The sequence below is a fragment of the Silurus aristotelis genome (assembly GCF_946808225.1).
Source record: "Silurus aristotelis genome assembly, chromosome: 1".
In the NCBI taxonomy this organism is placed as follows: domain Eukaryota; kingdom Metazoa; phylum Chordata; class Actinopteri; order Siluriformes; family Siluridae; genus Silurus; species Silurus aristotelis.
Window position 1 is genome coordinate 10,820,857 of NC_139574.1, and position 10,166 is coordinate 10,831,022.

General features: G+C 37.7%; 2 protein-coding genes across 3 annotated transcripts in view; one reads left to right on the forward strand and one right to left on the reverse strand.

The window, feature by feature from the left end:
* Positions 1–9,914, reverse strand: part of ralaa (v-ral simian leukemia viral oncogene homolog Aa (ras related)) — a 13,587-nt gene extending 3,673 nt beyond the window's left edge. For both annotated transcript variants that reach the window (XR_014534830.1, XM_083549350.1), the window contains exons 1-4: positions 9,634–9,914; positions 7,455–7,664; positions 3,536–3,744; positions 3,253–3,427 (exon numbers count right to left, since the gene is read on the reverse strand). Coding sequence is in view for 1 of the 2 variants with exons in the window: in XM_083549350.1 (XP_083405476.1) it covers positions 3,253–3,427; positions 3,536–3,744; positions 7,455–7,568 (498 nt within the window). In the remaining variant the exon portion in view is untranslated. The remainder of the gene's footprint in view (positions 1–3,252; positions 3,428–3,535; positions 3,745–7,454; positions 7,665–9,633) is intronic.
* itgb1a (integrin, beta 1a) overlaps positions 1–10,166 on the forward strand; it is a 140,943-nt gene that overhangs the window by 62,507 nt on the left and 68,270 nt on the right. The gene's annotated exons all lie outside the window — the stretch shown is intronic.

Here is a 10,166-nt window from a genome sequence, read left to right on the forward strand (position 1 = left end):
ATCATCCAAATGGTCATTGGCAAACTTAAGACGTGCCTGGACATGTGCTGGTTTAAGCAGGGGAACCTTCCGTGCCATGCATGATTTCAAACCATGACGTCTTAGTGTATTACCAACAGTAACCTTGGAAACGGTGGTCCTAGCTCTTTTCAGGTCATTGACCAGCTCCTCCCGGGTAGTTCTGGGCTATTTTCTCACATTCCTTAGGATCATTGAGACCCCACGAGGTGAGATCTTGCATGGAGCCCCAGTCCGAGGGAGATTGAGTCATGTTTAGCTTCTTCCATTTTCTAATGATTGCTCCAACAGTGGACCTTTTTTCACCAAGCTGCTTGGCAATTTCCCCGTAGCGCTTTCCAGCCTTGTGGAGGTGTACAATTTTGTCTCTAGTGTCTTTGGACAGCTCTTTGGTCTTGGCCATGTTAGTAGTTGGATTCTTATTGATTGTATGGGGTGGACAGGTGTCTTTATGCAGCTAACGACCTCAAACAGGTGCATCTAATTTAAGACAATAAATGTAGTGGAGGTGGACATTTTAAAGGCAGACTAACAGGTCTTTGAGGGTCAGAATTCTAGCTGATAGACAGGTGTTCAAATACTTATTTGCAGCTGTATCATACAAATAAATAGTTTAAAAATCATACATTGTGATTTCTGGATTTTTTTTTCAGATTATGTCTCTCACAGTGGACATGCACCTACGATGACAATTCCAGACCCCTCCATGATTTCTAAGTGGGAGAACTTGCAAAATAGCAGGGTGTTCAAATACTTATTTTCCTCACTGTATATATATATATATATATATATATATATATATATATATATATATATATATATATATATATATATATATATATATATATATATATATACACACACACACACACACACATATATAGAACAACTATAGACGGTTAAACTGAAGAACCATGAAGAATGTTTTCTTGCCACTGACTTGCTCAATAGGGATAAACTTTTTAGGAGCAGATTTATGACGTTAAATGTTAATTTGTAATCTATTTCTGTAAACCCACTTTGGGACAATGTCCAAAAAATATATTTGTATTATTTGTCCTTCAGGTCTGATTCTGTCAAAAACAAACTCATTCCTTTCAATAAGGTAATTGAAGAAACATTTAGGATAAGATGCGCCCCATACTTTCCTCTAGATTTTCCTCTGTATTTCCTGATCCTGTACAAGTAATATACCGTATTTTCCAGACTATAATTCGCGGCTTAAACAACGAAGCGGCTAATTTATGGATTTTTTCTGGGTTTTTCCCGGTTTAAAAAATTTCAGGCCAAAAAACTGAGCATCATAACATTAGACCAATGAAATTGCCGAACGGGTTTAAGTGAACCAATGAAACTCTTTATATTAAATCAGATGCGCTCCCACTGAATCGGGCTGCACCACATCATAAATATGGATGATGTTCCTCTGACGTTTGACCTGCCGTTCACTCGGGACTGTCTACAGGAAATACGAATCATTCGTCACGCTGAAAACAACCGGGCATGAAAACACACTTCACCTGTGTTCTGAGCTGCACGGCATCGGGAGAAAAGCTTCACCGATGGTGATTTTTAAACACACAACGATGTGAAAAGATAAACTCTCGAGAGAAATAGTTGTGAAAGGAAGGAGGAAGACAGTGAACAATGACTTTCTTGGTAGACTACTGTTTAGATACAAGCCGTGTAACAGACACTGTCTTTCATTAAAGCCTGTGTAAAGTTCATTAGTTTCAACGTAGACACCTGCGGCTTATAGACAGGTGCGGTTAATTTATGTTTTAAATAAAAATCTTTGTAAAATTCTATGCTTATATTTGGGTGCGCTTTATAGTCCGGAAATTACGGTACTTTTGTTGATTGTTCTTTTCTGACACCTCCTACACGATTTTACTTTATGCAGTAATATGTGCAGAAATCTTGTTTGTTTTGTGTATCGTTGTGCATGAAATGTGATATTTCATTCCATTTTTATCAATGAATAATAGCTGGAATGACCGAAAATGTGTCTAATGGTTATAATTGTCTAATGGAGCAAAACTGCCTTTACTCTTGGGGTAGGAGGGATGAAATATTGTCTCTTCCCTGTCACTCACAGTAACACTTACCAATCTCGATCATCTCATGCATGCAGAAGAGGGCAGATAGCATTTCTATGAAAAGCATTTGGCTTCATATGTCTCAAAGGAAGCATGAATTAGCATGTGCCTTGTTAAAAAAAATAAAATAAAATAAAATAATAATAATAAATAAAAAAAATAAATTAATTAATTTTTTTTTTTTTAAAAGCAGGAAAAAGCCAGGAAATCATGAGCCCACAGCTTTTTCATATTTGAACACCAAACAGGGCATGTAGGAATGAAAGTGGTTGGAATACAGGCGTTTTTCTGTGCTGTGGGACTGCAAGGAGGGTATGAGGCGTTCACTTGACCCATTTATTAGGCTTGGTCACTGTACCATGTCGTAAGTCATTTGCATAAGAGTGAAAAAATCTCAATGTTCTAATGTTGCTTGTGACTTTATCTGGAGTCACGTACAGAAAATATTGTGCATTTGCCATATGCACAATTCTGTAGTGATTTCATTGAGTTTGCAAAAAAAAAAAGGAAAAAAGAAAAGGATTATCCTAAATGGAGTCAATTTGATCTAGTACAGGTAATCCCAGATTTACGATGATGTGTTCCGATGACCCCATCATAACTTGAAAATATTGTAAGTAAAGGTATGTCCTAGCCCACCCGGGAGGCTTAAAGAACGGTGATCAGTATGGGGTTGTATACTGTCATTTGTTAATAATTGAACAAAATAAATAATTTGGCAAAAGAGAGAAATTTATAGTACAGTACTGTATAAACTATACGTGTCTGGGGCAGTGGGCACGTGGACGGCAGGGCATACGCTGCTAAGTTATGCTATCGTCATCGTAATATCGAAAAAACGTAGTAACTCTGAAACCATCTGTTCTGCTATTATAGATTTATTATAGATTCAGACTAAACCATTTATAATTATCAAACCTATTTCAAGCCCATCTTTGCTCATTTAAGGCTTGAAATAGTGATCGTTCTGTTATGAGATAATTATATTTATTCAGAATTCAAGCTATTCCGTTGCTTAGATGACTTTATTCACAGTCCAAAACCACTATCTCTTGAGTCTATACACCTGAGCTAAAATAGAGTTGTTGTTTGTCAGCTGCTCAAGAATCTTTTTGCACCGTTCCAGAATACTGACCTTGTCCACGTTGGCACGGGTTTTGGCAGATGTTTCCACGTAGCACACGCCCCACTGCTCAGCTCGACTCTTTGCCTCGTCTGAGCTCACCTGCCTCCTGTCCTCCAGGTCGGATTTATTCCCCACCAGAAGAAAGGGAACGTTCTCATCCTCCTTCACACGCAGGATCTGCTCTCTACACAAGGAAGGTAAAGCTCAGCACAGCCTCTCAATCATTCCTATTCTTACAACAGCATTAACCAAGCATGCTCAGATGCATTGCTACTGTACAAAGTCACTCCACCTGAAATCCGCAGTCGCAGCAAATGATTCCAGCTCAGTGATAGAGAACACACAGAGGAAGCCCTCTCCACTGCGGAAGTAGTTGTCCCTAATTGCTGCATAATCCTCTTGGCCTGCTGTGTCCAGGATGTCGATCTGGACCTCCTCTCCATCCAGGACTACCTTCTTCCTGTAGCTGTCAGCTTTCGTAGGCTCGTAGTCTTCCACAAACTGATACAACAGGCAAAAAAGGTATTAGGATTAAAAAATGAAGTGTTTTGGTAGTCCGGGTGAAATAGAAAAACCTATTGTGCACTCAAAGACTGTATTTTTTACATAAATTGTAAAAAGAATTTTAAAGGTGTATACGGCAAAATCATTGACCTTTGTTCATGATTATTGTTTAACAGTTAGTTTGACATTTAATAATTCTCAGCAATATATTCACAGGATTTACAATGACTTTATAAAAAGTCTAACAGGAGTCGCATCCAAACACAAGCAAGCCTTTTGGACTAGAAGTAACTTTTCTAAATAAACTGTCACCGATTTAATCCACATTTTGTGCAATATATCTTCCATGCTTATTTGTACAAGTGAAATAAATAAGGAAGAAGTAGAAACTGGATGTCTAAGTAGTTGGATGTCTAATCAGATCCTGGCATCACCAGGCTGCCACTGGTGGGCACTTGCTCCGCTGTAAGTGGCTCTGGATAATGGTGTCTGCCAAATGCCATAAATGAAACGTTTATAAAAATAAAAAAAAATTAATAAATAAATAAATAAAAATAGAATATTGCACCAATATAAACGACTTCTAAAAATATTAGATTCATTTGTATTGACCTGATACAATGTACTATCATGTACAAGTTCGGGTTTCCGGATGCCAGTTAAGTACGTCTGTAGTGATGATTTGATTTGCACTGGATAAGTGCTTTCACGAAGATTGCATTGTCTGCAGAATGTATGCTTAGACATCATACTAAAAGTTGGGGTTTTTTTGCATTCCATGTGCACCTCATATAAATAAAGACTGTTTAGATCTTTATTAAAAGGAATAATAGGGTGTACAATGCATCTGCAAAGTATTTAATTTGCATTTAATTCATTATTTTCCTCGAAACTCTACAAACAATACCCAAATTTGACAGTGTATTTGGAATCATTGCAAATGTATTAAATAAATAAATAAATAAATAACATGTACATAAGTATTCACAGCCTTTGCTCAATACTTTGTTGAAGCACCTTTAGCACCAAATACAGCCTCAAGTCTTTTTGAGTGTAATGCTCCCAGCTTGGCGCAACTATTTTTGGGCAGTTTCTCCCATTCTTCTTTGCAGAGCCTCTCACGGTTCATCAGGTTGGATGGGGAGATGTTTACCCCCGGGTTCTGTCTGGGCCACTCAAGGACAATCAGAGTCGTCTCGTAGCCACTTCTTTGTTTTCTTGCCGGTGTGCTCAGGGTCAATGTCCTGTCATTATCCGGTTTTCATCAAGGATGTCTCTGTACTGCATTCATCTTTCCCTCGATCCTAGGGAGATCTAGTTATCCACACAGTATGATGCTGCCACCACTGTTTCCTTGTAGGGATGGTATTTGCCAGCTGATGAGTATTGCCTGGTTTCCTCTAGATACGACGCTCAATCTTTTTTTCATCAGACAAGAGAATTTCATTTTTCATGATCTGAGAGTCCTTCAGTTGCCTTTTGGAAAACTCATCATGTGCCATTTTACTGAGGAGTGGCTTCCGTCTGGCCACTCTACCATACAGGTCTGATTGGTGGAGTGCTGCAGAGATAGTTGTTCTTCTGGAAGGTTCTCCTCTCCACAGAGAAACGCTGAAGCTCTTTCAGACTGAACATCTGGTTCTTGGTCACCTCCCTGACTAAGGCCCTTAAGAAGAGTCCTGGTGGTTCCAAACTTCTTCCATGTACGGATGATGGAGGCCACTGTGCTCATCGGAACCTTAAATGCTGCGGAAACTTTTTTGTTTCCTTCCTCAGATCTGTGCTTCGATACAATCCTGTCTCGGAGGTCTATAGACAATTCCTTGGACTTCATGGCTTGGTTTGTGCTCTGACATGCACTGTTAACTGTGGGACCTCATTTAGACAAGTGTGTGTCTTTCAGATCATGTCTATCCAAATGAATTTACCACAGGTGGACCTCAATCAAGTTGTAGAAACATCTCTAGGATGACCAGTGGAAACAGAAGGCACCTGAGCTCAGTTTTGAGTGTCATGGCAAGGGCTGTAAATACTTATGCACTTTTAGTTTTTTATTTTTAATAAATTTGAAAGATTACAAACAAACTTCTTTCACGTTGTCATTATGGGGTATTGTAGAATTCTGAGGAATATAATGAATTAAATCCATTTTGGAATAAGGCTGTAACGTAACACGTGGAAAAAGTGAAGCGCTGTGAATACTTTCCTGATGCACTGCACGTGTGTTAGGAACTTAGTAACACACACACACACACAAAAAAAAAAAAAAACTCAATCTATATAAATGTCATTAGTAGTTTTGCATTTTACATGACCAGAATTAAGTAAGTCAAAAACCATAGAAAATGAATATAAAGTTGTTGTCTTCTTTGTTGTTATATTAAGCAAGACTCTTATGGGAATGCTTTTCACTAGATTTTAGAATTGAGGCTGTGTGGATTTGTGAGCATTTAGCCACGTGAGCATTAGTGAGATCAGGCACTGATGTTAAGTCTGAGGGTGCAACCACGCTTTGTGCATGTGAGCATTGTTGTCCTGAAACAGATATGGTCCTATTAGTTCCAAAACCATAAGTCTACAGCATGCAAAGGCATTCAGTACTATTGTTTGCATCCAACAATACATTTGGATAGAACCACATATGGCTGTGATGGTCAAATCTACACATGATTTAGGCCAAATAGTGTATAGCAAACTCCTTCCCCTTCCTCCCTCCAAGAGATCCATTTTACCTGGAGTTATATGAACAGGTCAGAGAGAGGGGAAAAAAAGATAAGGGAAAATATTCTAAAATATCTACCCAGATTCCCGATGCATAACTAATCCGCCCAGAATAGGGCTTAGGTTAACTAAATAGAAAAATAATTGTTTTATTTAATGTCCTCCAGGAACTTATCAAATCTATAACTCAGTGTCTACAGTTGCATCACAATCCAATTTTTATATAAACAATTTTAACAAGGGTATATGTACTGCTCTGGATAAGGGCGTCTGCTAAATGCCATGAATGTAAATGTATTACGCAGTTAGCCAATTGATTGGCTGATTGTTAATTAATCGGTATCAGCCGATTGTCCGGCAAATTAGGCTGATTATTAGGGCGGACACATCTGACGCACCAAACCGTGTGTGCACGATTTGCACTTGTGTGAGAGATCATAACTCTTCCATACCAGCAGGTGGCAGTAGTCTGTGACTATATATAAAACAAGCAATGTTTACATTGTGAACTTGTATTGTTAGCCTTCAACCAGCTGTAGTTTAGGCTACAGGTAGGCATGGGTAAGAAAAACTGCTAACAAGTGCACTGATTGGAGAGAGTGTTGGTCAATAAATGTTCAATTTAAGCAATTATCACTTTTAATTATTTAACTGTGAGATTTTATGAGATTAAGGGGGGGGGAAAGAAAAATCGGGAGAAACATTTAGATAAAAAAAAAATAAATAAAAAATCCCGGCATCATATATTTTACTGATTCCTAAATATAGTCATCGAAAAACCAGTGTCGGTCGACCTCTAGTTGTATAATAAATGCGTAGCAGATCAATAATATATAGAATAATTATTTTGAAATACCAGCCTTATCCGATCACCTACAAAACCAATTTAGCTGATATTTGCTGATTTTCAAAAATTTGATGCCTGAGACATTTTTCTTGTTACTCAATACGTTTTTATGAAGCTTCGTTGGCGCTTGTGTTCTTACCTCATCGTACATGAATTGCAAGGTGAGTGCTGACTTGCCCACGCCTCCACTCCCCACCATGATCACTTTATGCAGGGCCAGAGAGTTCTGCCCTTTCGGCTTGGCAGCTGCCATGTCAACTCGGGGTTGCAGAGGAGGATTATGGGAGGTGTAGGAGAGTGCTGGGAAACAGTGAGGAGAGATCACGAAGAAGAAATGGAAGTGATGTGCCTGTAAGAAAAGGATCCTAACTAATCAAAGATAACAACAATTGATCTATGTGTATATTAGGAGGTACACAGTATGCTCAGTTCATATCAGTATTGTTTAGACTAAACACCTATTGGTTGCTTACTGTTGTTCGTGAGATGCTCAGAAAATTGGAGTTGCCATGTTGACCAAAAGCTATTTTTTGTAAATAGGACATATAATTGGAGATAATCATGCGAGCTATGTGCATACTGCAAACTCCTGCTAACTCTGTGTAATAGATCAGCGAAACACACTCAGAGGAACATGCCATATTACGCATGCATGAGCTCAGAGATAACCCATGATTATCTGGTGCCACTATGATTGACAGGGCATTGGGGGTGTTGTGCTAGTTTTACCATTTTAGGACATTAGTTTACATCATATGATGCTTTGGATTGGACTGTTTTAGGATTTTAACTGCATTCAAATGCTTTTTTATCATTGATAAATCAAGCGCACAACTTCACCCAATGATGAAACCAAACTCTGTGAGAAGACCTTTGTTAAATAATCCAACAATAATCTCCCTTTCTTCTTTATTAAGGTCTGTCTGATTCATCCAGATGCCCTACCTCTTCAACTGGAGACCACTCTCTGCAGCTGAAGATGGTTAAACATGAACAGCCTAAAGATCCATGAAGTTTCTAAGCAACTCAAAGACTACGAGGATGGATTAGGCCTGTAATTAAACATAAACAGTCTATTACAATCTCTTATGCATTTGAGCCCCATCACTGAACAGTACACCTCAACAATGATAAAACTAGAATGAATAGACATTCAGTGCCACTCGGATGAAAACCCTTCGAATCGGGTTCCTCTGAAGGCTTCTTCCATCTCAGTAAGCTTTTCCTTGCCACCCTCACCAGTGAATCGCTCATTAAGGATAAACATATATGCACTAACAATTAAATTAATATTTTATATCCTTCTAAAGCCACATTTGGGACAATGTCCATTGTTAAAAGAGCTATACAAATAAAACGAAATTGAATTGAACAATTATCCAGGCATGCAACAGCTGGGTTTATACAAACAGGACTGAGAGCTAAAGAACAGCAACAGCTAAAGAAAGATAAAGAAATATATAATTTATGGATCTAATGTTAAAGCTGGGAAATAAATACAAATACAGTAACCAACACTTCAATTCTGTTAAACTATTCTGTCTATATATATATATATATATATATATATATATATATATATATATATATATATATATACACACACACACACACACACACACACACACACACACACACACTATAGTAAATTACATTTTATACTACAGCATTTTATTCCATTATATCATACATATAATAGAGTATCCTTTTTTTATATATTATAGTATTATATATGTAATATTCTATTAAATTGTATTATAAATAGTATTATATTATATTATACTTTTAATTAATACACTAATCTACTCTATTCTTTTCTAATGTACATATAATACGGTATTTTACTCTATTATTTTATACAAAACAAAAGTATTCTATTCTTTTATATCATTATATTATAAAATTATACATATAATGCAGTATTCTGTTATATAAAATATTATATTCAGTATTATATTCTGTATCTATACATAAAGAGCTCAACTACATGGAGGTCCTTTTTCATGCACTTAAACTGGCACCACAGACATCACTAGATTAATAATCCTTACTGCAACCCCCGAATGCCCCTGTCCTGGGCATCTAGTGCACTATTTGAGGAGTTAAAAGCATCTTTTGATATCCTACACAGCACCATTGATTCTCACTGAGCCTTTGAGATGCAGCTCAGGAGTTCGACTGGTCGGCTAGCGTTATGTGACTGTAGTGCTAACTAGCTAATACTATTCTGAACCACATGCATTCAGGTTTCTACATATTTCACACATCTGCATCCAGCATACATAAATATAAATACATATCGCGATGCTCAAACTTACCTTCGCTTCTTATGAGCAGGTCGAGAAAGAGACAGAAAGATTATATTTCTAGGAGGAGCCCTTCCAATGCTTTCCTTCCCTTCTGATGCTCTTCCTGCACACAAATGGCTCAGTGTCCCGACATTTTGGATCCAAGTTGTGCATTAAATGTTTTTTATCAAACTGACACTAATCCGGTGGATAACTCAACAGTCATCAGCTTAAAGCTTGAAGACCACCGCCTGGAGATAGGTGGGTCAGACAAGCAGTAAACCTGGGAGTCGAGTCCATAAATGAACCGATTCTTACCGATTCACGGTCTTGGAAATAGGGAGTCGACTCCGACGGTTGGATTATGATTCACGAGTCGGTTATGAGAAAATGCCCTAAAAGTACATCAGAAATCAGATTATTACTGATTTTCCTCGCACGTAGACAAAGCAAAAAGCTGTTTCCACATAAAGGAAATGTGATATTAGCGACTAAACAGACACTTTTGGACAATTAAATATCAGGAACAGTGCTCATATAATTAAACGTAATAGAATTAGGTT